The sequence below is a fragment of the Syngnathoides biaculeatus genome, chromosome 13, assembly GCF_019802595.1.
Source record: "Syngnathoides biaculeatus isolate LvHL_M chromosome 13, ASM1980259v1, whole genome shotgun sequence".
Lineage (NCBI taxonomy): Eukaryota > Metazoa > Chordata > Actinopteri > Syngnathiformes > Syngnathidae > Syngnathoides > Syngnathoides biaculeatus.
The window spans coordinates 3,885,141-3,911,587 of NC_084652.1; the positions used below are offsets into that span (position 1 = coordinate 3,885,141).

General features: G+C 43.0%; 4 protein-coding genes across 12 annotated transcripts; 3 read left to right on the top strand and 1 right to left on the bottom strand.

Annotated features, from left to right (window-relative positions):
- Positions 1–3,279: 3,279 nt before the first annotated feature.
- Positions 3,280–6,555, bottom strand: LOC133510826 (5-beta-cholestane-3-alpha,7-alpha-diol 12-alpha-hydroxylase-like). The gene has a single exon (XM_061839209.1). The coding sequence runs from the start codon at positions 6,468–6,470 to the stop codon at positions 4,947–4,949; it is 1,524 nt and encodes a 507-aa protein (XP_061695193.1). The 5' UTR covers positions 6,471–6,555; the 3' UTR covers positions 3,280–4,946.
- A 2,800-nt stretch (positions 6,556–9,355) lies between these two features.
- Positions 9,356–11,922, top strand: higd1a (HIG1 hypoxia inducible domain family, member 1A). Its single transcript, XM_061839240.1, has 4 exons — positions 9,356–9,506; positions 9,838–9,912; positions 10,896–11,030; positions 11,150–11,922. The coding sequence occupies exons 2-4, from the start codon at positions 9,843–9,845 to the stop codon at positions 11,221–11,223; spliced, it is 279 nt and encodes a 92-aa protein (XP_061695224.1). The 5' UTR covers positions 9,356–9,506; positions 9,838–9,842; the 3' UTR covers positions 11,224–11,922.
- A 954-nt stretch (positions 11,923–12,876) lies between these two features.
- LOC133511348 (coiled-coil domain-containing protein 13-like) lies at positions 12,877–19,780 on the top strand. Of its 2 annotated transcripts, none has more exons than XM_061840177.1 (10): positions 12,877–13,067; positions 14,662–14,774; positions 14,852–15,003; positions 16,116–16,258; positions 16,340–16,420; positions 16,604–16,717; positions 16,803–16,907; positions 18,275–18,415; positions 18,481–18,657; positions 18,737–19,780. In XM_061840177.1, the coding sequence occupies exons 2-10, from the start codon at positions 14,749–14,751 to the stop codon at positions 18,941–18,943; spliced, it is 1,146 nt and encodes a 381-aa protein (XP_061696161.1). In that variant the 5' UTR covers positions 12,877–13,067; positions 14,662–14,748; the 3' UTR covers positions 18,944–19,780. The 2 variants fall into 2 exon arrangements, with proteins under 2 accessions (XP_061696161.1, XP_061696159.1); XM_061840175.1 differs by having other exon boundaries at positions 12,878–13,067; positions 14,618–14,774.
- A 274-nt stretch (positions 19,781–20,054) lies between these two features.
- Positions 20,055–26,447, top strand: LOC133511347 (coiled-coil domain-containing protein 13-like). Of its 8 annotated transcripts, none has more exons than XM_061840172.1 (11): positions 20,055–20,192; positions 21,106–21,251; positions 21,314–21,456; positions 21,539–21,610; positions 22,378–22,491; positions 22,578–22,682; positions 22,776–22,925; positions 23,000–23,167; positions 23,916–24,125; positions 24,228–24,307; positions 24,579–25,114. In XM_061840172.1, exons 2-11 carry the CDS (start codon positions 21,146–21,148, stop codon positions 24,613–24,615), a joined length of 1,185 nt encoding a protein of 394 aa, XP_061696156.1. In that variant the 5' UTR covers positions 20,055–20,192; positions 21,106–21,145; the 3' UTR covers positions 24,616–25,114. The 8 variants fall into 8 exon arrangements, with proteins under 8 accessions (XP_061696156.1, XP_061696157.1, XP_061696152.1 ...); XM_061840173.1 differs by having other exon boundaries at positions 20,058–20,192; positions 21,088–21,251; XM_061840171.1 differs by lacking the exon at positions 20,055–20,192 and adding an exon at positions 20,232–20,372.

Below are 26,447 nucleotides of genomic sequence, written 5' to 3' on the forward strand. Positions count from 1 at the left end.
TTACAAATATTTAACTTTTAAATATTTAATATTTAACCCCCATATTCAAAAATTTGGGATTATCTATTTTTTTCATGTAGGAAGGTTAAATGTAATACTTAATACTAATACTGTAATACTAATAATGAAAGTGATGCAGATATGTTTGCAGGTCATTTGAAATAATGATGTGTCGCATATAAAATGACTGTAATTCCTGAATGAATTTTTTTTTTGGGGGGGGGAGGGGTAAAAACTCTTAAATTAAGGCTGAAAAAGTATTTCTATCGCATTGTTTTAAATCGAACCCAATGTGCTGGTCCAAGGCATCATCATTGTCAGTGTCTCAAGTACTTGTGGACCCGACTAACTAATGGCTTCTTAAAAAGTCCCTTACCTGTCCACGCGGATGGAGCGGCGGTCTTTTCTATTTTTTGGGGACGAGCGTGGTGGGCGAGCGTCCAGAGGCATTGTCGCGCTGCACTCGCACTCCGCAACAGGGGATGGCAAGTGAGACAATGGCTCATTTTTCATCCAAACCGATCCCCACCAAGTACAGGCGGCGCACTCAGGAGAACGCTCAGCCCATTACGGAGGCCCCCATTGTTCCCTCGCCGCCTCCACGGTCCTGATTCTTTTTTTTTTTTTTTTCCTGATTTTTACTACAGCTTCATTCATGCTTTTTTTCCCCCCCTTTCCCCATCAGAAGGTTGTAGGCAAAAAGACTGGATCACGGGGGCCGCTTCGGTCCACGAATCCATTCAATAATCGGAGAAAATCAGCCCGTGTTCAATCAACGTTTGGTACAAATGCGGAAAAATCTGCACGTGGGTCAATCAAAGAACAATTGAATGTCTTTAGAGTGTTGGTAAACAGTTTTTATGTTTTATTAACCATTTTTTTTCATCACTTCAGGAAAGTGTCACTCAAAAGGAGAACGATCAGCTCTGCAAGGCAAAATCTTGCACTTTTGTGTCGCTTTTATTTGTTGTTGAAGCTTCTTTGGCCCTTTTCCAAAGGTTATTGTCAAAGGCATTTTTGTTCCCCAGCTGGCCACATGGGACTCGTTTTTTTTTTTTTATTTGTTGACACAAATGTAGCCTGACTCCTCTTTTTGTCAAACGTTGTGTCAAAAAACAGCCCGGCTTCTTTTTTTTGACTTTATGTGTCACCTCTTATTGATACCGGGGCGTTGCGTCAAGCCGCGAAATAAAGCTTTTAAATCTTCAATGTCAAAAAGTTGTCGAATGTGAGTGGATGATGCGTTTCGGTGCCAAATTTCAACATAAACGTTCGTGCGGTATAATTTGGGGCTTTGTCGTGAACAAAATAATTTCAGTTGGATAATATGTGGCCAGTGTTGTGCGTTTATGGAAGTGAAATAGTGCCACCAGGATTTGAATTTGAAATGGAAAGTGATCAAATTTTCAATAGTTGCTCCAATTCGCTTTCTGAAATTCACCGTCCGTGCCACCAGGCAGGGTTACTTCAGGTCGGAACCAAACAGCCAGCCAATCCAGTTACGCTTTCTTAGTATGTGACGTCACGTGACTAAGAAAGCGTAACCGCGATTGGCTGGCTGTTCTGCCTGGTGGCGCAGACGCTGCCCCTAACCCATCAAGAACTTTACAGGCACTTTTGTTACCTTTTCCAGTTTTAAACAAGTCAACATTATTCAATGGTAGGTCTCAAGACCTCCTTTGAGCAAGGCATGGTATACATTTCAGGAAGTCTTTCTGAACTTCCCCTTCCTCACAAATAGGACATCAAAAGGTGTCGATCCGAGTTTGGACTTAATGAATAAGTGAATAAACCACAGCGAGGCACGTCTTGTTAAATGACTCAACAATTTTTGTGATCAGTACATCAAAAATAACCAAAGCTGCTGGTAAAATGGTCTGTGTGTGTGTGTGTGTGTGTGTATGTGACAGAGGTCTCTGCCTTGTATACAGACTGCTTGTCAATGACCTGGATGGAGGCCATACTTTCTTTGTGGACGTCCTGCATTAATGACTAACTAAACAAACAGCGATGTGTGGTTTACGTCAGGCGGATGGGGAAGGTTGCTTCAAAGCATCTTGTCCTGATTGGATGCCAGCTGCTTCGCCATAAAACAAACAAAATCCTGTGTGCTTAGTGTTTCAATGATTTTTTTTTTTTTTAACAGTTTGTATGTTTTGGTCTTTTTTAAATATTATATATTTAATATAGATATAAAATACAATACCCATATACCCATAAAATACAATACCCATAAACCCATTTTTGTTGTTTCTGTAGATTCATTGATTTTATATAATATATAAACATATCTGCTTTTGCGTCTGAACTCTTCATATATATATATCCAAATATCCACCCTTTTTCTGAGCCACTTATCCTCACGAGGGACGCGGGAGTGCTGGAGCTTACCCCAGCTGTCAATGGGCAGGAGGCGGGTTCTAACCCCGAACTGGTCGCCAGCCAATTGCAGTGCACATGGAGACAAACAACTGGCAACAAGTTCAGGGTGTACCCCGCCTCCCGCCCGTTGACGGCTGGGATAGGCTCCAGCGCTCCCCGCGACCCTCGTGAGGATAAGCGGCAAAGAAAATGGATGGTTACAAAATGTCTTGTGAAAAAAATCTCGTGACTTTGATCCGGCTGCCACGCACGCGAGTCCATCCGTCTTGTTAATTCGGATTCTCGAATGAATCATTCCCAGCGGAATGGATCTCAATGGAAAGCTTTCCCGGCATCGTCTCGGGACTGTTTTAAAAGTTAGTTTCAGACCGAGGGCCACAAACGACGGTATTTTCTTGGGGGTTTGTTTTTTTTCCCTCCTTCCAAGATGGAACCTTGGACATGGATATGAAACACCCCATTCGGAATGTCCCTGACGTGTACAACGTAAAGAACATCTGGTCTTCATCTACTGCAGATGTTGCCAGTCTTTAGTGCGTTGTTTGCATGCGAACCATAAATTCAAAAGTTTTAAGAGTCTGGACATGTTGTCCACTTTTGAAGGTTTTGTGGGGGGTTATCTTTTCAACCTGCTTGGACATTTTGTGCACTCAAACTCCACTTTGTGCATCTTAAGTAAATGTAAAATGACTCAGCAAAAAAAAAAAACGTTCACTATCAAGTTTGGATCCAAACATATTTTAACTATTTATTGCATTGGATTTTTATTTGTTTTTCTTATCGTCCTTGCAATTAACACCCGATTGTTAACAACTACAGTGAAGCACAACCACATGTAATTTTTTTTTCCAAACTTTATTTATTTCATGAGGAAAATACACATCCGCACGCCTCCTGTTGATCAGGGAAAGTCACAAAAACACAAGTGAAAGAAAACAACAAAGGATGATTAAATATGAAGCATGTGACGTCAACATAATTGCAACTTTTGAAAGTGTGATCTGGCGAGGCTGAATTTCCAAAGACTTTTAATAAATATCTTCCTCGGCAATGACTTTCAACGTCACACCTTCAAAAAATAAAAAAATCACGTTTACCGTCGAGTGTGTTAAGTGTTTCCATATTGTGCGAGAAAAACATGGCCGTGCGCACGTGTTTGTCATCGGCATGCGCCCTCGTAGCTCCGTGCGTGGCCACTTCCTCCTTTCCAGACTTTTGACTTTCATCCTGTGCGACCTTCATTTCGAACAATATATTTCAAATATATATACAGTACATAGCGATACTTATACATGACTCTGATCAAGCTGTTGCACTCTTTACAAATTAAAACATTGGTGAAGTTTCACCTTACATACTGTCACTGACAAATGGATGACAACACCGAGGCAAACAATTTTTTGACGTGTAATTAATGTTTTTGCATTAAGAAGAGATTTAACCCCATTTTTGTATGCTAATATATCATTATTATTGTTTCCAGTGATTTTTCAAGAATACCGTTTTACAAGTAAACACTTGAATATTTTGTGAGTAAAATGTAAAATTTGAATTATTATTATTTAATGCTTGAACGTTTCACTCAAATTTAGGTGCAAGATTTTAAACTCAGTTCGAAATGCATCATTCTTGATCAAAATGCTAAAATATTGAGAGCTTATTGAATTTGAAAAAGGCGACACGGTGGACCAGCTGGTAGAGCGTTGGTCTCACAGTTCTGAGGTCCCGGGTTCAACCCCAGACCCGCCTGTGCGGAGTTTGCATGTTCTGCCCCGTGTCTGCGTGGGTTTCCTCCGGGCACTCCAGTTTCCTCCCACATCCCCAAAAACATGCAACATTAATTGGACACTCTAAATTGCCCATAGGTGTGATTGTGAGTGCGTCTGTTTGTCTCTGTCTGCCCTGCGATTGGCTGGGAACCAGTTCAGGGTGTGCCCCGCCTCCTGCCCGTTGACAGCTGGGATAAGCTCCAGAACTCCCTGTGACCTTTATGAGGATAAGCGGTGAAGAAAATATATGGATGAATTTGACAGAGTCGGCATCAGAGCACCTCATAATGCCGACCGACGGTTTTTGCATTTATGACAGGTGGCTTAGAAAATATGATTCAGTATGCGTTTTTTCTTACACACGGTGTATTTATTTTTGATTTTCCAAAAGGAACGTCTTCATTGAATTGCTTCAATCAACTGTTCAAAAATCACCAACCCGTTTCCATTGGAAAAGTCGTGGGGCCTGATTTACTCACGGTCTGTCCGTGCAAAAACAGTACCGTAATATCAGTAACAGTAATATCGGAGATTCCGAGCGGAGTAGATGCAAATAGATGGATTTAGCTCGTGCAACGTGATCTCTCAAATCTGATTTTGCGACTTTGAATGTCATCTATGAATGGCAGCCGCCCGCTTTTTTGAATTGTGTAAATCAGGCCTTAAGTTTTTCATCTGAAATTACTGTCAGACTCAATGTTTTGATTAAAGATGATGGCCATATTTCGTGAACGGCAGGTTGATTTGCGTCGGCCTTTTAAAAGTCTTGAATTTTCATCCCGTGAAACTCTGCGTTTAATATCTGAGTCTATATCGGAAGGGAACGTCTCTGACGGGCTGCATGGTTCCAAAGCCCCAACGCCGCACGTCTATTCCGGGGATTTCCGTGTCGGGATCCAGCAGCTCAAACTCGAAGTAGACCAGCATCAGGAAGATAAACTGCTTGAGCTCGTTGGTGGCAAAGAAGCGGCCCGGGCAGATGGACACCCCGGCGCCCCAGGGCATGGTGTAGTACTTCACCTTCTTGCCCTCTTTATAAAACTCTGTCTTCCTGGTCCCGTCCGGGTTGAGGAAGCGGTCGTATTTGAAAGCGGTCGGGTCAGGGTGGATGCCGGGGTCCATTTGCACGCCGCAGTACGGGAAGACCGCCATCCTGTCCCCTCTGCGGATGAGGAACTCCTGGCCGTTGGCCATCTTCAGCGTCATGTCCTGGAGCACGGCCCTGGTGAGAAGGGGTGCGGCGGAGAGTCTCAGGGTCTCCTCCACGGCGCTGTCCATGACCGTGGCCTTCACCAACATCTCGCGCGTCAGATTAAGCAAGGGTCCGCCGCGCCTGACTTCCTGGCCAGACTCGCGCACGATCCGGTCCACCTCGCCCTTGACGGCGGCCATGGCGTCCGGGTGCTTCATCAGGTAGAGAAGCAGCCAGAAGGAGGACGGGCCCGTGTTGCCCTGCGAGGCCCACAGGAGGAGGAACATGTACCGATCGATCATGGCCTCGTCCATGCCCATCTCCTCCCGCACCTGCTGCATGTCCCACACCCAGCCGCTGATGTTTTCTTTGCTCTTCACCTTGCGCACCGACAGGACATTCCAGAAGTAGTCCATGAGGCCCCGCAACTCCAGCCTTCTCTTGGGAGGCAGCACACCGTAGGCCAGGTTGGGGAAGAGCTGGTCGTACTCACGGAACTTGTAAAACAAGGCCTCCGATTCCGCCCTGTCCTCCTCTTTGGCCTTCTCCTCGCCGTCCTTGCGCCCGGGCGACACGTTGCCGTACAGGGACAGGTAGCCCGCCCTGAACACGATATTGTAGCAGTACATGAAGAGCCCGTCTTCCGTCCAGGCCCGCTCCTCTTTGCCGAGGTTGTGCAGCATCAGGTTCTGGAGATTGGCGGTCATGGACTGCGTGAGGACCTCCAAGCCGTCCCCCTTCAGATGCTTGTTGCTGGACTGCTGCAGGATGTGATGCTCGCTGTGAGGCGACCAGTAGCCGAAGACCCTGTGCACCAGGTGCTTGGCGAACTTGTTGAAGTCCAGCTTCTCGCGGCTCTCTTTGACAAACGGCCCGAAGGACAAGGGGTCCTGCAGGAAGGTGACGTAGAACCCGCCCAGCTGGATGGTGAACACGTCTCCGTGCTTCCTCTGCATCCTCTGCAGGAACTTGACCGTGTCCCTGCGGAACTCCAAGACATGGCCCAGCCAGGGGAAGAGACCCTTGTCCAGAGGGGGCTCCCCGGGCCTCCGCCGTCTGAACACCCCCAGAAGATACAAGCCTCCGAGCAGCGCCGAGAGGAGCGCGAGAAGGACTGGCAGCAGCATCGCTTCCGTGACTGATCCCTGTAACGGAACGAGCGTGGTTTGGTGTGAAGGTCCGCGTGCTGAGTCATAAAGACTTTTTTGGCTCCTCCCTTTACATTTCGGTCTTCCCGGAACTCGGCAGGCTTCCATTTATGGATAGTTGAATGTGCACAAGTGGTCCGCAGTTTCTTTCGGGTCGATTCAGTCCCCATTTGTTAACTGTTGTTGTGAAATGACTCATTTACAACCGAATGGAAAATTCCAGCTTTGCAGTCACTTAAGTAGAAAAAGATGGTGGGTTTATGTTTATGACTTAGCTGCTGGCATTGTTGCTCACAATCTCAGGAGCAAAGGCTGAAAAAAATAAAAAAAAAATACCCAGACTCTTTGATTTCAAATAAGCTTATCTTTGCCATGCAGTGATTTTTAAGCACTCCCTACCCCCATGCTACGCTGTCAAAGCATCAACAAAAGCAACATTTTGTAACCCCCCCCCCCCCCCCCAACTATGTGATTAGCCAAAGAATAATCAATCGGAGCAACTTCCATTTTACGAATGAAGTTTGCTGAGTATGTGGCGCCGTCTAGTGGACGTCTGCCCCAACGCATTAAGCATTTCCAATCCGTGAGCCGAAGTGATTTGGTCTGTTTCGTGTCGACTATCTACATTCTACGCTATCTGTGTGGCCATTAAGTCTCTTAAAATCTAACAAGCTCGTCACAAAATCAAATTAGAAATTCTCATTTTGTTTGCCTTATTTCATACACTCTAAATAAAATGGTTAGTTTACAACAGTTTCCAAACTGTAAAAGGAGGGTGTACAATTTTCATCAACTTTGTGGACACTCTGCACATCAAGAATATCACTAATATCAAGCGACTTTATTACCTAAATTATACTCTGTGGTGGTAATTTTTCATAAATTTTGTGGACACTCTGCACATCAAGAATACCACTAATATCAAGCGACTTTATTACCTAAATTATACTCTGTGGTGGTAATTTTTCATCAACTTTGTGGACACTCTGCACATCAAGAATACCACTAATATCAAGCGACTTTATTACCTAAATTATACTCTGTGGTGGTAATTTTTCATCAACTTTGCGGACACTGCACATCAAGAATACCACTAATATCAAGCGACTTTATTACCTAAATTATACTCTGTGGTGGTAATTTTTCATCAACTTTGTGGACACTCTGCACATCAAGAATATCACTAATATCAAGCGACTTTATTACCTAAATTATACTCTGTGGTGGTAATTTTTCATCAACTTTGTGGACACTCTGCACATCAAGAATACCACTAATATCAAGCGACTTTATTACCTAAATTATACTCTGTGGTGGTAATTTTTCATCAACTTTGTGGACACTCTGCACATCAAGAATACCACTAATATCAAGCGACTTTATTACCTAAATTATACTCTGTGGTGGTAATTTTTCATCAACTTTGCGGACACTGCACATCAAGAATATCACTAATATCAAGCGACTTTATTCCCTAAATTATACTCTGGTGTAGCCGGTGGTAGTCCGCACATCACTGACTATACTGCGTTGTGTTCTGGTGCGTAGAGGGAGACTGGACACAGAGAATGATGTCTGACTTCAGCAATCCAGAGCAATGGAGAGTGTGGTAAGGAAGTTGAAGAAAGACAGTTGGCGGAAGGTGTCTGGTGTTCTATGTGACGGGCAAAGTCTATAAAACAGTGGTGAGGCCGGCCGGCCACGATGTACGGGTTAGAGGCGGTGGCACTGAAGAGACAACAGGAAGCAGAATTGGAGGTGGCAGAAATGATGATGTTGAGGTTCTCGCTCGGTGTGACCAGGTTGGATAGGATTAGAAATGAGCTCATTAGAGGGACGGCCAAAGTTGGATGTTCTGGAGACAAGGTGAGAGAGAGAGCAGACTCGGATGGTTTGGACATGTCCAGAGGCGAGAGAGTATCCTCATATTGGTCGAAGGGTGCTGAGGATGGAGCTGCGAGAGGAAGACCAAAGAAAAGGTTGATGGATGTTGTGAGGGAGGACATGAGGACAGTGGGTGTTAGAGAGGAAGATGCACGAGATAGGCTTAGATGGAAAAAGATGACTCGCTGTGGCGACCCCGTACGGGGACACAGGCCCAAAGGAAAAGTAGAAGAAGAAAGCATCAAGCCAAAATAAATAAACATGTCAGATTGATGATAAAATTAGTGAAAATAATTCAAAACACTGTGAGGGATTTTGATGAAATTAATTTAAAAAATGTATGTATAACCAACTTTTTTTTTCTTGTATGTCAACTGCCATAATTTCCCATAACTCGGCTCCGGCACGTTGCGAAAACGTGCGATTTCCACAGCAGTGACGTAAACGCAAAGACTAGCTAAAGTAAAGGAAAGCACCTTACATTCGCTTCCGTTTTCGTTTGATTGGTGAATGAATGAAATCTTTTTTTTAAAGAGGGGAAACGAGAGCAAAGATGGACACGATACCCTGCCATCTGCAGAGTTATCAGTAAAGACTCGATGTAATATCCAGTTGCTGACCACGGTATGGCATTTGTTCTCAGGTAACTAATTGAGCGTTATTTTACGCTCCATACTCTTGCTTGACTTCTCTTGGTTAGAATCAATGATCTTTGGTTGCTACGCACATTGTCAAACTAATGTTGCGTTCAACTGTAGAGTGTAAGTAGGAATATCAAATTCGAAGTCTGATATCCACCCGTTTTTTAATCATTACTCAATTCAATAGTCATCAAGTAATAGTTAACTAAAATTTAGCGTATAGAGAGTACTTGAATTGCATATTGTAAGAATGAATAGCCTGACTAAGTGGTCTACTATTTTAGAGAATGCCATTTGTATTAGTGTACGCGAAAGCACCGCAATGGACGTCTCTCGTGACGTCACAACTGCGTCCACTGGGAGTTACATCACGAAGGCAAGCCGGTACATTTCCTCCATCGTCCGTGAGAATTGACAACCCCAAGGGACCTCCAAACATAAACCTTTTGACTCGCAATCTTCCCCATTCACGCTTCTTTTCTGTTCACAGGTAAGACTGATTGAAATAGTTACTTAAACGTGACGGGCAAGTGACGCCTCTACTAAGAATTGATTAGTGCAAGTTTGTCATGGAACTGTACTCAAATCCAAAATGGTGACACGAACGCAGTTTGTTTATTATAATAATAATCATTGTGACGTTCAATGGCATTTTCTTCACTTAGTTTTTTTTTTTTTATCACGACCGATACGATTCTTCTGTTGTCCTTCATGTGTAACCTCTGAGCTCCGAACGCGTTTAAGCTAACTTGCTTCGACTCTATTCTAACGTTGCACTTGTTTTTTTTTTTGTTCATATTTTTTTCATTGTTATTATCCAGTCACGATGTCTACCTACGAGGAGAACGAGTCCAAGTTTATAAGAAAAGCCAAGGAGAATCCATTTGTCCCTGTGGGTGAGTACATCTAGTCCAAAGCAACAGTTCTGACATTTATAATAAGACTCACTTTTCATTCAAAGTTTATTATGATTATTGCTTTCACTAACGTCATAGTAATTGTTATTCATCCTATTTAGGAATACAATACAGTACAGTGTCTGGCAACCTCTCAGAAGATGCTGCGTCACACCACACCGCACCTCAAAAACACGCACTTCCTTTGATGGCTACAATTATAATGACAGTGACTGATAACACGCACACATGACCTGCAGACCAGATGACCGATGCTTATAAACATAAAAAAGAAAAAATAGTAATAATAAAAATCTTCCCTGCTGTACTTTGACATCTTTGAACTGAAAGGGGAATTCTGGTGGTTTGCATTAACAAAGGATCCAATCGGTCATGTGATACGTACCCTGTCCTGACAATCTGATATTAAATCGTCTCTCATTTAATAGTGTTTTAGAGAAGATTTTTTTTTAATCGACAATTGTGAATTTTCAGGTGCGCCGCCATTTTTGCGAGTCACATGACCTACGTAGGCGTTTTGGGAATTGTTTCGATCATGGGAAATGAATTATTTTTCTGCGTGTATTAAAATGTTATTCCCGTAAAATGTATTTCAATTTGAACTTTTATTTTTGTCCGAAATGTCATTCAGGTTCAAATCTGTATGGACGTATTCCTCCGTCTTGCCGATCAAGCGATACTGCTATTTCTTCATCAGATGAGGATAAATATGAGAAATTGGCGTCACATCCGCCCACGTAGGTCACGTGACTCGGGAAAATGGCGGCGCCCCTGAAAATTCGTAATTGTCAATAAAAATCTCATCGAAACACTGTTAAACGAGAGAGGATTTAACATCGCATGGGCAAGATTACATATTACACGATTAATGCAAACCAGCGGAATTCCCCGTCTCGTTGTCTGCAGACTCCTGCGTGAGGCCGATCGAGAAAAATGTTTGCATTTTTTTGTGCTCTCGGCAGGAATGGCCGGCTTCTTCGCCATCGTGGGCTACAGACTGTGGAAGTTGAAAAGTCGCGGGGACACGAAAATGTCCGTGCACCTGATCCACATGCGCGTGGCCGCGCAGGGCTTCGTGGTGGGAGCCATGACCCTCGGTACGTACTCGAACCTAGAAAAGATCGATACATGCTGTGAAATATGGCCCATAATAGGACACAAGTTAGAACAACATAGACTGGTCGTCATCTGTGTTATTTATTATTTTTTTTTTTAGGTGTTATTTATACAATGTACAGAGACTTCTTTGCCAAACCAAGACAAGACCAGAACCCGACGCAATCCAAGTGAACGTGGTGGACTCAACTCCTTTTGTTTAACGTCCCTTAATATTACCTCATATTAAGGTTTATTTTTCTACTGATAGGCCCCACCGTACGTATTCGCATTTCCACAAAGTAAATATAAGATTTTACTACCTGCTTATGGAATAGTACTGTATATCCGACCCATCACACGGTTTGCAGTTGTTGATCTTGATTTATTTTTTTAATTTTATTTTGAATCGTGTGTGTGTGTGTGTGTGGCTGTGTGAGTTATTGAATGGCAGTTAAAATAATATTTATAGTTTTGTGAGAGTGGGCTCGGACTGAAAAAAAAAAATCCATGATTTGTCATTCTTCATGTCCTAGTTTAAGGATTATTATTATTTTTGCCAAATCAGAAGAGGCACCTGAAGCCACTCTGGGCATCACTTGGATTAATACATCAATACACTGAATTACGTGTACATGCATTTGTCAAGGTTATTCAAATATATTCATGCACCGGGCTCAATAAAAGTAGATGTAAAGACTGAGTTAAATATCACATTTTAGTTCAACAAGGGTACAGTTATACATTTACAAGGGAAGCTTCGTAGACTTAAATACAGTATATTTTGGAGCTAGTTGTGCTGTATCATATTTAATGCCTTATGTGACAAATTTGTATGCAGTTTCCTTGTGTTGTTTCTGTCTCACAAAAAAAAAATAAACCATAGTTCTGTCATTATGGAGTCAAATCTTTCCTTTTCACAGACATTTTGGCCTTTTGACTTTTATCTTCTCAAAAGGTTGCACGTGCTGTAAAAATCTGACGGGTCAAGCTCACTGATCTATTAAAAAAAAAAATTGGATGGCTTATTGGCCACCAAAACTGAAGTCACCACCCGCCATCTTGATACTCCAAAAACAACCATGCCAACCTATAAGTTAATCGCCAGTTTCATGGCTGTGAGAAAACATTCCACAGGTAAGTTGGAAATATTTACTTTGACACGGTTAAAGTTTGTTTCTAAAGGTTTTTTTTAATTTTCTGATGAGCTTAATTCACTTGAACAAAGTTGTTTACTAGTGTTGTTCACTGTTCACTCTTTCACCTTTATAGACTGATAGTTTTTTGCAAAAAAAAAAAAAACGGATGTATTTTCCCAAACTCCATCAGTGGATAAGCAAGAAAACATTTTCAGTAATTTTTTTGGGGGATGAATTTCATAATACAGAGCACTGCAAATTGAATTTGATTTTCAAATGCGAGGAAACAAGTTGAAATTTTCTCTCTGAAATAGGACGTCGCAGAGACAACAAATGAACAATGGGTTTAGCATCTATTTTCCCATTGCGAGTCCTTATTTCCAAAAATATATCAAACTGAGTGACTTTAAGTGTAATGTTTTTATGCATATTTTGGGAAAAGTTAACATGTCAAGGAAATCGGGCCCTAGGTATTATGCAAGCTTTCTTGCTAGTCATGGTGTTATATGTCTTTCCTTTGCATTTAGCCTCACCAAAAATCTTTCATGTTACCAGAACTGAAAAAATATCAAGTTCACACGACCAGTTTTAATCCTACATGCCAAACACCGCCATAATCCAACCTGTAAAACATGTCCTCCTTTCGTTTTGGGAGTACCAAGATGGCGGTATTCCTATGCGCTCTCCATTTTTTTTTTTTTTTTAGGTCAGTGGTCAAACTGCGTTAAGAAGATGTTACTCTCGTTCTCGCGAGACCTCTCCCGAAATTCTGTCGGGGCAGCGTCGTTGCTAAGGATACGACCGTCGCGATGCAGGAAACCCTTCGTGAATCTTCGATTCCTCCAACAGACGTAAAAGAGTCTCAGTTGTAAACAAAGCCGACACTTTAACTCACGGCAGGTAAGTGAATTGTAAACTTAATGTTGTCAAAACTCGCTTTCTCTACGAATGGCCGTGCAATGTTAATAGTGACCACATTAATAAATACGTCACAATATTTACTAGCCAAATTGCTTAAATCTAGCGAAGAGCGTTTCCGGTAGTTGGAGTCACTTGAATATGACAACAAATGGACAAAATGGACACGTGGCGCGCATAAACATGACCTTTGAGAGGTATTAATAGGTTTATTCATGTTGGTTGGGAGGAGTTTGGCAATATTGAATATGCTGGTAAAGGTTGTGGATCAAAAATAATAATTTTCTGATATGATTGTTGTGTATTCATATTATGAAATCAATTCAATCATATCCAGAATCCAGAATTTGTCTTTTTATTTGAAATGTCAAACGTTCATGATGCGCTAGTGCACGTCAAGCTCGCAACTACCAGGTTCTGGGTTCAAGTCTCGGCTCAGACCTTGCTTGTATGCAGTTCCCAATGTTCTCCTGGTGCTCGTGGGTTTTCTCCGGGGTACTTCGGCTTCCTCCCGCATTCCACAAAACACGCCTGTTAGACTCTTAAGGACTATACATTTTTATGACACTAAACTCGAGCCTTATTTTGAAGTGTTCATGGTAAACAAAATAGCAGACTTTTTATTTCTTACAAATAAAGAAATGACATGCATCTTTTTTTTTTAGCGAAATATTTAATGTACTTCATCTACACGCCCATACTTTTTAGTACAGTAAAGCCTCGGTTCTTGAACATCCCCGTTTTTGAACAAATCGGTTTTCAAACAAAAATTTTGAGATTTTTTTTGCTTCTGTTTTCAAACAAAAATCATTACTCGAACGCCCCGGACAAAACCCGGAAATAACATATTGCACGTGGCCAGACCAACTGATCCATGACGCACTTTGTTGTGAATTCCGTCGCTGAAAAAACAAAACAAAACAAAAAAACAGAAATAACATTATGGGCACGGCGCAAGCAGCTGACCCACCCACGACGCGTTTTGTTCTTGTCGATTCGAACGCCCCCTGAAAAAACCCAGAAATGACACAACGTGCGGCACAACCAGCGGAGTTTTGTGATTCTGTGTAACGCGGCCTATGTACACAGACGTGTCCCGTTAGTGACTTGTTTTTCTTATTGAGGACTACCGTATTGACCCCCAATCGTGGCTCCAAAGAAGGCAAGTTGCTTGTTTGAAGTTATTCTACCCTTTTGTTAATAAAACGTTTACAATGCAGTCCCAGCCTAGCCTATTCTACTACTAACGCATTTTAAGCAAAAAAATATATTTCTTCAATAATTTTATTATATTATTTAAACTATACATGTATTTTTATTATGCAGTTTATTATCATGAAAAGCTAAAAAAATGCTTTAAAAAGACCATTTTTTTTTTTTAGGCGTGGAACACATTATTTCTTTTTCCATTTATTGTAATGGGAAACATCGATTCGGTTTTCGAACAAATCCCTTCTCGAACCGTTTTCTGGAACGGATTGCGGTCGAGAACCGAGGCGTGACTGTACAATTGTTCGTCCCTACCACACAAGGATCACAACTCATGGAGTGTAAGAACAGAATCCGCAATCTTCAGCCTCAGGAGAACGGAGACGCGCCGGCGGCAAAAATAAAATCGGAGGACGCCTTCCTCGGCGAACATTTAGAATTACTGAGCCAAAGCATGACGGGAGACATCACGCAAGACAGGTGAGCGTCCAAACGTCAGGTCGCCGACACGCCGCCCCCCGCTGACCTCCTGACCTCGTGTCAATCAATGCCCGCAGAGTGGAGCGAGACGAGCGTCAGCGCCTGCTGGACCAGCTGAGGGAGCTGACGGACGTCAACGGTCGCCTCTTTAAACTGCTGAGCGAAAAAGAATTTGAGTTCAAACACATGAAGAAGAAATGGGACAAAGAGAAGATTTTTCTCATGGCTGGTATGCTTTTTTTGTTTTTTAAAGGGATGATGATGACATAACATTTTTTTGTTTTTTTTTACAGTGGTGTCATGCGAGTACTTGAGTGTACTTGATAATATACTATAGTGCATACTTATAATAAAGTGATGTTTTATTTCTGTCAACTTGTTGAAAAAGAAAATGAAATCTTACTTTTTTTGAGTAACAGCTTCCCGTTACTGACATTTTGACATACAGCTGCATTTTTTTTTTTGTGGCAGCTTTGCAACATGTAAATTAATTGTAAGTTATGTGAGTTATATTGAAGTAAATGTGCCACCAGGAATTGAATTAAAAATGCCACAAAAAATTTCATGTTGTAAAATTCATTATTATTTCAAAACGACCACATTTCCAATAGCTGCGTTTCAGTGTAACTTTTCAATGTTAACAAATTTGATATGTGAAAAAAAATTCAAGCTTTAAAATTCAAACGCAATATTTTCAGTCTCCTGAAATTCAACTGGCTAAAATTTGATATCTGAAATTAACCATCTCGCCAATCGCAGTTACGCTTTCTTAGTCACGTGACGTCACATACTAAGAAAGTGTAACTGGATTGGCCGGGTTAGGTAGGCAGGGTTACTTCAGGTCAGAACCCAACAAGCAGCCAATCCAGTTACACTTTCTTAGTATGCGACGTCACGTGACTTAAGAAAGCATAACTGCGATTGGCTGACTGTTCGGTTCTGACCTGAAGTAACCTTGCCCCCTTAACGCTGAATTTAGACAGTGAATTTCAGATAGCGAATTGTAGCTAGTTGAATCCCAGTTGAATTTTAAAGGTTGAATTTTTTTACAAGGCGAATTTGTTAACATTGAAAATTTAACTGAAATGCAGCCATTGGAAATGTGATCACTTTGAAATAACAATGTGAATTTTACAACATGAAAATTTCAGTGGCATTTTTAATTCAAATCTCGGTGGCACATATTGAGTTCCATAAAGCCTTCAGTTATTACACTGGCATTGTAAAAGGGAAAAACACAGAGAAGGGAAAGTGTTGTCACCCACGTCCACTTTAAAACAATTTCCGACAACCAAAAACGTCGACGTCGATAAGCGTCGGGACGCTTTTGCGGCGTTTCAGGCGTGTCCGGCATGTCGGGGGACGCGGCCGCCGTCAAGATCGTGGAGTTGTCCAAAAGGAACCGAGAGCTGACTGCCGAATTGGAGCAGGAGAGGACGAAATCCAAGCAGAACAGCAACCGGATCAAAGTACTCGAGAACGACGTGAGTCTTCCTTTGGTTTCACTCAGTCATGTATTTCGCCGTTTCAATTTTAGGATGCTTTTGTCCCTTTTCTCGCCGCAGCTGCAGGCCGCCGCGCGCTTACCGCCGGGGAAAAATGTCGACGTGGGTTTGCGGAAGCAAAGCTCATCTCAAGACTGCCAGGTAGACGCCGTGGATTTGCAGGACCACCTCGTTAAATTCGTTTTTGATTTTGTGACTGTCCAAATGCTATTTAAAAAAATAAAGGACGGCCACAGTTTGACCGCAAAACAGATTTCTTTCCATTATTATTATTATTTTTTTTTTTACAAGACAATAAATTATGTTGTCTGTCCGTAAAATCAGGAAAGCCCAGCGGTGAAGTCCTTAAAGGACAAATTATCCGCCGCCCAGCTCAAAGCCACCGAGTACCGCAACCAAGTTCAGTTTCTCAGACAGGAGTTGAAAGTGGCCCAGAAGGTGCAAAAGCATCTCGTCGCTCACGATTGCCAAACGCGTTTTGGCAGTTGATCTTAAAATTGTTGCTCATGTCGTCTGCTGGAAGGTTCTGATCAACGAGGTCGGCGAAGACGTCAACGTCCAGCAGTTGCTGAGCTGCGCGGGAAGCTTTCGGGGTCGTGCGCAGCAGATATTGGCGCTTCAGTCGAGGGTGAGATTGAAAATGAGTAGAGAAATGACGTGAATGGACTCAAAACTAGCTGATGCGTCGTAACAACAAGATTATTTTGTGGTTCCGGAGCATCAGCTTCTCGCAGCACTTTGTGTTCGACGAAATTCTTTGGTGAGTTTACAAATGTCGACAAAATGTCATTTCTTATTGAGGAATAATAGCCACGTGAATTGTTAAAGTTGGAAACGTTCCGTGGGAATTGAACGGACAGCTAACTGGGACGAACTAAATTCCAAAGGAAATGGGTGTCTGCGTGGATGTGCTGCTGCTAAAAAAAAAAAAAAACATTTCTTTGCTGCTTATCCTCACAATGGTCGTGGGGAGTGCTGGAGCCTATCCCGGCTGTCAACGGGCAGGAGGCGGGGTACACCCGGAACTGGTTGCCAGCCAATAACAGGGCGCATAGAGTCACACTCACAATGACACCTCGGGGCAATTTAGAGTGTCCAATTACTGTTGCATGTTTTTGGGAATGTGGGAGAAACCCGGAGTGACTGGAGAAAACCCACGCAGCCACGGGGAGAACATGCAAACTCCAACACAGGCGGGTCCGGGATCAAACCCGGGACCTCAGAACTGTGAGGCCATTGCTTTCCAGCTGAGACACCGTGCCACTATGACAAAATTCATACCTGTGAATATTGTACATTGTTTGTTTACTGGTGCTGCTGCATGGTTTGTGCTCAAATTACATGTCCTTGCAGCCACTTGTTCTCACGAGGGTCACGGAAGTGCTGGAGCCTATCCCAGCTGTCATCAGGCAGGAGGCGGGGTACACCCTGAACTGGTTGCCGGCCAATCACAGGGCACATATTGACAAACAACAGTCGCACAATCACACCTAGGGCAATTTAGAGTGTCCAATTAATGTTGCGCTAACATGGCTGGTTAAAAAAAAAATTATATACCGGTAAAAATCACTGTGACACAGCAACACGATAGCACAGCGCTAATGGTGGCGCAGCACTAACAGGGCCGGTTAAAAAAAAAAACATACCTAAATCTCTGAGATGCGGCGGTAACACAGCAGCAACATGCTAGCGCGGCGCTAACAGGGCCAGTTAAAAAAAAAAAAAAATATATATATATATATATATATATATATAGCGGTAAAAGTCACTTCCTCGGCACATATATTCCACCGGTCTCACTCTTACCTTTTCCGCTCGAGGGTCCCCTCTCGGCCTTTATAAAAAATTGTACAAATTACCCGCATCACCGCATAAGCCGCAGGGTTGAAAGCGTGTGGAAAAAGTCGCCGTTTATAGGCCGGAAATTACGGTAAATTAAATATTAGTTCCTGCAAAATGAGGCGATCAAAAGTGAGCAGCGTGTGTGTGGGACAGGTGCGTGACCTGGAGCAGCAGCTGAGGCCACTTCCATCAAACCTGGACGAAGAAGACTATTCGGGCGTCGCCCCGAGAAGCCAGTGCCGAAACGCGAGCTACAGCCGCAGTGCCGAGAAGGAGAAGAAGGAGGCCTTCCAGGTGGGTCACGTGCGTTATTTTGAAGCCTTCGCGGGCGACCATCCGACACGCCCGTCGTCCTCCAGAGGCTGTCGGACAGCTGCGAAGCCTTGCGGCGGGAGCGCGATCGAGCGAGGAAAGATCTGGAAGCCACCAAAGCCAGGAACGAATGCCTGTCGGCTGACGTCAGAACCCTGAAGGCTCAGACGTCCTCCTTGCTGCTGAAGAGCAAACACGACGACGAGCTGGTGGACGCCATACTGGTACGGGTGAAAACGCCAAGCGGGACAAAACCCTCGAGTTCCTCGCCTCGATGTTTTTTTTGTTTTTTTTTTGCCGCAGAAGGAGAAGAGCCGCATGCTGGAGATGCTGAGTCAGCTCACCAGGCAGAACGCGCCCAGCCAGTCCAGCTCGGGACCGTCGCTGAGCAGCGAGCTCGCCGCCCAGAAGATGCTGGTCCAGAACTTGTACCGAGTGGTCGCTGACAAAGAAGGCACCATTCAGGAATTGGAGGAGAAAATCAAGCAGCTCGCCGACGACGGCCCCTGACAAATCATTATGTCTAAAAAGTGATTTAGAAGAAAAAAAATATGATTTCAAAATAATCGCATTACTGTACAAGATTCTAATGCTTTAAGAAACACTCAAACCAAAAAAAAAAAGAGGTGCTATTTCATCATTAATTCATCTTTGTTTATGTAAGGGGTGTTATTATATTTAAATAAGCTATTCGGTTTGTTTTTAATTACGAGAAAAACAGTGACACAATATTAAGCATTTAAATTACTGTATGTGTTTTGGTAGTTGAGAAGGGAGGTTTGGAATTTTGAGTTTAGAACTTTTTTTTTTTTTTAAACAATGCCTCTGTGATTATTACGGAAGTGTATTACTGGCACACCAAAATAATTTTAAAAAAGGTCATGTTTCACATGACAATGTGAATCATTTCACATGACAATGTGAATCGTTTTACATTACATTGTGAATCGTTTCACATAATGTGGTTAATTACATCTTATAATGTGAATCGTTTCACAATATAATTAAATTGTTTCATGTTATAATGTTGATTTGTTTAACATAGATTTGTTTCACATAACGTAGAAAATAATAAATGAATTTCACCCCTCTTGACCCATTACACATTATAGTGTGAATGGAAACCACATAATGTGAAACGATTCACATTACAATGTGAAAAAGAGTCACATTATAATGTGAAAATGATTCACATTTTTTTTTTGGGTGTGGCAGCAATGCACTTCCGTAGATTATCACTCTATGCCAGCAAAAAACTAAACACTCCTATTTGCCATTTATTCAACCTTACCTCTCATCTCTCATTTTTGCTCATTATTGTACCGCGAGATTTTCTAATTTTGTGAATTGAGGTACATTTAGTTGTAAACATATTCAAATAAATTGGAAAATGTCAGATGTATTCCTCCCTTACCTCCATTGCAACTCCTTTTCTATTAGTTTGTACCGTTCCAATATGGCGGACCCACACACGTACCCTGACGGCTCGCATGTCAAACATCGGTTAAAATACAGCAGGTACACGCATCAGGAAGCGATGTTGTTTCTTTCGCAACTATTTGGCGTTGTCGTTCCGTCAAAACTATTTCACTTGAGCAACTTGTTTCAACAAGCATCTATGATGTCACTACGAAGTGTCGCTAATGCTAATTACGTATTAAAAAGACATTCAGCCGTAACAAAGGCTGCACTACTGACAGCATCATTACAACGCAGTTTTGCGCAGCTAAAGTGACGATACGTGGGAGCGGCCATGAGGGTTTGTTCTTTACGTTTATTGGGGGTTTGTTTATCTATTTTGTTCAATTTGTTTCCGTGCCAAAATAACAATAAAAATAATTAATAAAAAAAAAACACGCTAACTACGGAAAGCAATTGGCCTCGTAGGTTTTCCAAACGAAACAATGCAAAACGCAGATTTCGATTGGGAGAACAACACGTGAGTTTAACTGTAAACGAGAGAGCTTATCTATGTATTTGCCTTGTCAAAAGTTAACTAAAAAGTGCAATTAATTCTCGGTGCTTGTGTCAAGAAAGCCTGCTCGGACGATTGAACTCTGCAAAAAAAAAATTCCATAGAAATCGATAGAATTGGTACAGAACAACTTGTTCTATAGAACTTTGTGATTTTCGATAGCATTTCTGTAGAAATTCTATAGGACTTTGGTCCTAAAGTTCTATAATTCTTTAGAAATTCTTTCGAAATGTTCTGTCGATTTTTTTTTTTTATTTAGCAGGGAACGATACACGACTTATACTGTTAACTGTTATTCAACACTAAATAATTTAAATATCAAGTTGTGTATATTATTTTTTTCTCTACAAGTCACTAATTAGATTCATGTCGGTATTTAGAACGCTTAAAAACCTTTAGCCACGAGAAGCCCTGGGTTGGTATCACTTTTTTAAACAATGCAAAGCTAAAACAATTGTTTTAAATCATGAAAACAGCTCGTCATAAATGTACCAAAATATATTTTTATTATTTTTTCTATGCAGATGTTATTAAGTTAGTAAGATTTTATTTTTCCCCTTTAAATGTATTCCTAGGCCATGTCGCCCAAACATTTCTGGACATATTTGCGTTGAACTAGCGATAGCAATGTCCAGAAAAGGACCGTGTTGACATTTTTATGCTAACATTTCATTGTCAGCGATTGCGTTGCCATCAGGGCGCAGGAGAAGGAACGCTGGTTGAACCATCTGAGAGAGATGAGGGACGAAAACGACTCCCTGTTAAAACTGCTCACGGAAAAGGACTTGGAAATCAAACAGATGAAGAAGAAACTGGACAGCGAGCGACTGCTGGCCATGGCGGGTATGCGTGTCACTCGTATCATAATTTTGCATCCGAACGCACAACAAAACGTCACGTTTCAGGCGCGGCGGGCGTTGCGGGCGACGCGGCCGCCGTCAAGATCGTGGAGCTGTCCAAGAAGAACCGGGAGTTGACGTCCGAAGTGGAGCGAGAGAAGTCCAAATCCAAGCAGAACGTCAACCGGGTCAAGGAGCTCGAGAAACAGGTCGGCCTTGACGTCGTCGACTTGGATTCATCTCGTTTCGATTTGTTGTTTTCATTTTTTTCCACGCTGATTATTCCCAAAGCTGCAGGCTGTGCTAATCTCACAAAAGAGTGACGTCAACACGCAGAAGCAAAACTCAGCGAAAGACTGCGGGGTAAGTGCATTTTACGTGCTTACCATATATTAATATAATATTTGTATCCAGTCTTCACTGGAGAGCATGTAGTAGATTATTTTCATGTTCGATGATCGCTTATGGGAAAAGTTGTATTTCACGGAGTTGTTACAGTCTCTTCCTGTGCTTTCCTTGCCCTGTTCTAAATCACATCCTCCTAATCATAAAAATTGATTACCATAATTCCCGGCCTACCGAGCGCACCTGGTTACAAGTCTTGGTACACTCTCGGTAGAGTTTAATGCTAGTGCGGTGCTAGCATTAAAGTCATTCTGTGTACCGAGCACACCTGGTTATAGACCTCGGTACACAGAATTTAACACTAGTGCAGCACTAGCGTTAAACTCTTTCTGTGTACAGAGCGCACCTGGTCTCGGTACACAGAAAGAGTTTCATGCTAGCGAGCTGTTAGCGTTAGTGTTAAACTCTTTCTGTGTACCGAGCGCACCTGGTTATAAGCCTCAGTACACAGAAAGAGTTTAACGCTAGCGCGGCACCAGCGTTGAACTCCTTCTGTGGACCAAACGCACCTAGTTATAAGCCTCAGTGCACAGAAAGACTTTAACGTTAGCGCGACGCTAGTGTTAAATTCTTTCTGTGTGCCAAGCACACCTGGTTATAAGCCTCGGTACACAGAAAGAGTTTAACACTAGCCGCTAGCATTAAACTCTTGTGAAAAAAGTCTCGGCTTGTAGGCCGGAAATTATGGTAATTTATTTATTTATTTTTTTTGTCTGTGAAAACAGGACCACCCGGCGGTGAAGTCCTTGAAGGACAAATTATCCGCCGCCCAGCTCAAAGTCACCGAGCACCGCAACCAGGTCCAGTTTCTGAAGCAAGAGTTGAAAGTGGCTCAGAAGGTGCAAGTGGTCTCGCTTCCCGCCGTCGCCCTCACGCGTTTTGCGCACGTCGTCCAAACGCGCTGTCCGCGCCCTCCCGATCGCAGGTTCTGACGAGCGAAGTCGGCGAGGACGCCAACATTCAGCAGTTACTGAGCGGCGCGGGCAGCTTCCGGGGACGCGCGCAGCAGATACTGGCGCTACAGTCCAGGGTAAAGCGCGCTACACGTGACATCATTTCGGAAATGCTCAATATGCGGCCCGACTGACGGCGCCTGAGGACTGAGCACGCGAGTATGCGGCAGGTGCGCGACCTCGAGCAGCAGCTGAAAAAGGCCAACGCTCAAGCGTCCAGCGTGCACAGCGGCGAAGAAGAACCTTGCAAAATCACAACTCAGGGCAGGAACGTCAGCTTCATCCGGACAATGGAAAAGGAGAAGAAGGAAGCCTTTGAGGTGTGTGTGTTTGTCGACGGTAGGCGACGCCAGCGCTCTTGTCGTAAGAAACCCCCGCCTTGTTTGTCCGGCAGAGGATCTCGGCCCACTACGAAGCCCTCCAGAAGGAGCACGACGACACCAAGAAGAAGCTGGAAGCCTCCAAGGCCAGAATAAAGTGTTTGTCCGAGGAGAAGGCCGCTCAGATATCCGCCGCGCTGATTAAAAGTAAACATGACGACGAGCTGGTGCAAGCGCTGCTGGTAAGGCATCAACGCGACATGGGCTGGGGGCGGGGGAGCAACCTGCGGCCCGTGGCTCGAAGAAGGCCCCGCGGGAGCGTTTGACCGGCCCGCTGTTGAAATGAGAATTAGAATTATCTATTAATTATTAGAAAACCCTTCAAATTAAATTATCTATCTATCTATCTATCTAATCTATCTATCTATCTATCTATCTATCTATCTATCTATCTATCTATCTATCTATCTATCTATCTATCTATCTATCTATCTATCTATCTATCTATCTATCTATCTATCTATCTATCTAAAAATAAAAACAAAAACTCTTTTTCATCAGATTGAGTGAATGAACAATTTTTTTTTCGAAACACTTTACAAATTGGACATACAATACAGAATTTTTTTTATATTTCAAAATGCTCATTTTATTTACAATTTCCCAATATTTGGAGATACATCCTCATTTTAGTGTGATTTTTTTTTACCGTTTTATTTTCAAAATTATTTCCCAAAATTTTACATCACAATTCCATTTTTGTATTGGGTTGTTATATTTTTAAAATTGATAAAAAAAAAGATATATACCTTTTATAGATTGGGTTTTTTCCCCTCGAAAAATTTACATTTAAAATTGTGTACATTTGTTTTGATTATCCCAGTGGAAAATAACAAAAGTCCCAAAATAAGAGTGAAATTGAGCTCACAGTTCTATTCATGTAATGTTTTATTTTCGTGTCAATTTTCACAATGCAATTTCCCGCCGCAGAAGGAGAAGGCCCAGATGCAGGAGATGCTGACTCAGCTCACCAAACAAGTGGAGGCGCAGAAGGCGCCGGCCCGGCCCGATCCGGCCGCGTTGCTGAGCGGCGAGCTCTCCGTGCAGAACACGCTCATCCAGAACTTGTACCAAGTGGTCGCCGACAAAGAGGAGACCATCAAGCAGTTGGAGCAAGAAATACAGCAGCTCTCACTCAAGGTGACAACCTCCAAATTTGCATGTAAATTTAGTAAAATTGTATTCCCCCCCCCCCCATTGGGGGGAAAAATGATTAAAAAAAATTTTTTTCAACTATACCAGGATGTGGAAAGCCAGGCCAGGGTCGGCGTTTCTGCACTTCGTCCTGAAGAGGGCGCCATTGACAAGAAAATGTCTCCGCGGTAGGTGGCGCACACATTTCACCCTTGATAATGGTACTCCTATCTTAAGTTTTTAGTCCTGGTTGTAGTTGCAAATAACACAGTCATTTTAAGAATTGTGATTTTTAAAAAATGGTGATATAATATGAATATAATCTAAAAGATTCCCAACTTTTCTCATTCGTCTTGAGTCTGGTTCCACTCCATATATATTTCCCCCCTTTTTCTCCTCCTTTGCTCAGCTGTACCTTATTTTGCGGACGAAACTCTTCTTCTTCTCCTTCTTCCACAGTTCCGCCTTCGCCGTTAACGGGCCGTGGTATTTGTAGACGCTTTTCATCAACGCCAGAATCTCCGCGGGCGACGACCGTGACCGAGTGCGGACCGCGTGAGCCGAAATAAAGTGTCCCCGTCCCGTTACAATGGCGAGTTTATCGAAGACGAGCCGGAGTGCGACGGCAATCGGACAGCCGGAGCGCGGCCTTTCCCTCCTCGTATTTCTTCTCCCGAGGCCGAAACGTCGCGAGTACGGCGGGTGAGTCGCCCTCGTCGCGCTTTTCGCATGACACGCCACGCAGGAGACGCCGACGTCGCCGAAGAGCTCCCGGCTCGGACGCCGACGAGACGCGATGGGCCGAGCGTGGCCGGCCCCCTCGGCTCGCGTCGTTACCTCCTCGCTTCGGACGTTCGCCGAATCAGCGTCTCGCCCCGCGACCTTCATCGGGCCGCTTTTGTTAGCCCTCGCCAGGTCGATTGTGATTGTTCCTTCCTTAGCAGGTTTCTGTGCAAACACTTCGATTGCAAAGCGGACTCATCAGTCCCCGTTGAAAAAAAAAATATATATATATATATAATTTTTCAACCACAAGGGTAAATGTAAAAAGAGTGTGGTTTTGTTTCCATGGCAACAGTGCTTCCAGAACTGATAAGGCACCAAAAAAAAGGATTAAGATCTACACAAACATTCCAAAGGTTTTTTTTTTTTACATAAATTAAAGCCCGTGTTTTTTTGAAGGGAAGAAAAAAAAAGTTGACAAGACAAGAATGTGAAAGTTTTACGGTTTTAAATGCTGAAAAAAAAAAGTGGAAAAGTAGAGGGAGGCAGACATAAACGAGGTTTTACAACCCCGTTTTAGTCTTCAGCAATCTGAAGTTGACGGCGCAAGCTAACGGAGTGAATGTCGACATCTGCGGGATGAGGGATGGACCTTTCCGACCTGTCAATCACTCGTACGACAATAGCCAATCAGATAACCGCAATGTCTTAACACCTGGCTCGACACGCCCCTGCCGCCATGTTGTCCCCCAAGCAATCGTGGCTGTCAGTAGCGGGCGCTTGGAAAAGTTAATGTTTCGAAGAAAATGGTCCTCAGATGCGCTTGGGGAACGTCCAATCCTGACGAAGTGTCTACAATGGATTAAGGCTCGCGGAAGAGCGCACGTACGACTAAATGTGGACAATATCAACACAAATAAGGCTGTAAGTTTGAAGGTTAAGTGAGAGAGACGTATCTTCTGACTTCTAAAGACTACAATATTACTTCTGATCTTTCCAAGTAAAAAAACACTCACCCTGCTTTCCATGCGCAGTACGATTCCACCATTTTATCCTGTTGGATTTCAATATGACGTTTGAGGCATCAAACTTTCGCATCGATCGCCAACGCTTCACTGGAACTGACATTGCGTCCTGCTCCGTCCAAAATCTTAATTCCGTGTACGTATCCTTGCAGGAAATAGTTGAGACCTCTCTGTCGAACTCCCTTGGACAAGTCTGACGCATTTGGCGAAAAAAAACATACCGCAATATTATCTGGAATACGCGATAGAGAATCCACTTCAAACCTGTTCTGTTCAGTCGCCATTTTGGAAGCTTGTGGGACGTGGCTGAGGGGGCGGAGCTTAAGATCGGTCATCGGAAAGGTCGATTCAAACCCAGAACCTTGTGACTTGGACGCCGGTGCAATCACATTCCTATAAAATCAATGTAACAACTTTGTTCTTTTTGTTTGGGGGTGGGGGAGGAGGGGTTGAAGTGGGACATATTTGTCTATGAATGATGCAGATAAGTCTAACTATTGAAAAGGTGAAACCTTGTGAATTATTTTATCCAATTTACATATCACATACTCATCTTGTGATTTTTTTTTTTGTACTTGTG

Excerpts from the sequence above, each read along its gene's own strand:
- LOC133510826 (XM_061839209.1), bottom strand. The coding sequence starts at position 6,470 with ATGCTGCTGCCAGTCCTTCTCGCGCTCCTCTCGGCGCTGCTCGGAGGC.
- LOC133511347 (XM_061840167.1), top strand. The coding sequence starts at position 21,067 with ATGCTAACATTTCATTGTCAGCGATTGCGTTGCCATCAGGGCGCAGGA. Across the intron at positions 22,926-22,999 it reads AGAAGAAGGAAGCCTTTGAG|AGGATCTCGGCCCACTACGA; the intron begins GTGTGTGTGTTT and ends TTTGTCCGGCAG. Across the intron at positions 24,308-24,578 it reads GACAAGAAAATGTCTCCGCG|TTCCGCCTTCGCCGTTAACG; the intron begins GTAGGTGGCGCA and ends CTTCTTCCACAG.
- LOC133511348 (XM_061840175.1), top strand. The coding sequence starts at position 14,629 with ATGGAGTGTAAGAACAGAATCCGCAATCTTCAGCCTCAGGAGAACGGA. Across the intron at positions 16,259-16,339 it reads TCAAAGTACTCGAGAACGAC|CTGCAGGCCGCCGCGCGCTT; the intron begins GTGAGTCTTCCT and ends TTCTCGCCGCAG. Across the intron at positions 16,421-16,603 it reads GCTCATCTCAAGACTGCCAG|GAAAGCCCAGCGGTGAAGTC; the intron begins GTAGACGCCGTG and ends CCGTAAAATCAG.
- higd1a (XM_061839240.1), top strand. The coding sequence starts at position 9,843 with ATGTCTACCTACGAGGAGAACGAGTCCAAGTTTATAAGAAAAGCCAAG. Across the intron at positions 9,913-10,895 it reads GAATCCATTTGTCCCTGTGG|GAATGGCCGGCTTCTTCGCC; the intron begins GTGAGTACATCT and ends TGCTCTCGGCAG. Across the intron at positions 11,031-11,149 it reads GGTGGGAGCCATGACCCTCG|GTGTTATTTATACAATGTAC; the intron begins GTACGTACTCGA and ends TTTTTTTTTTAG.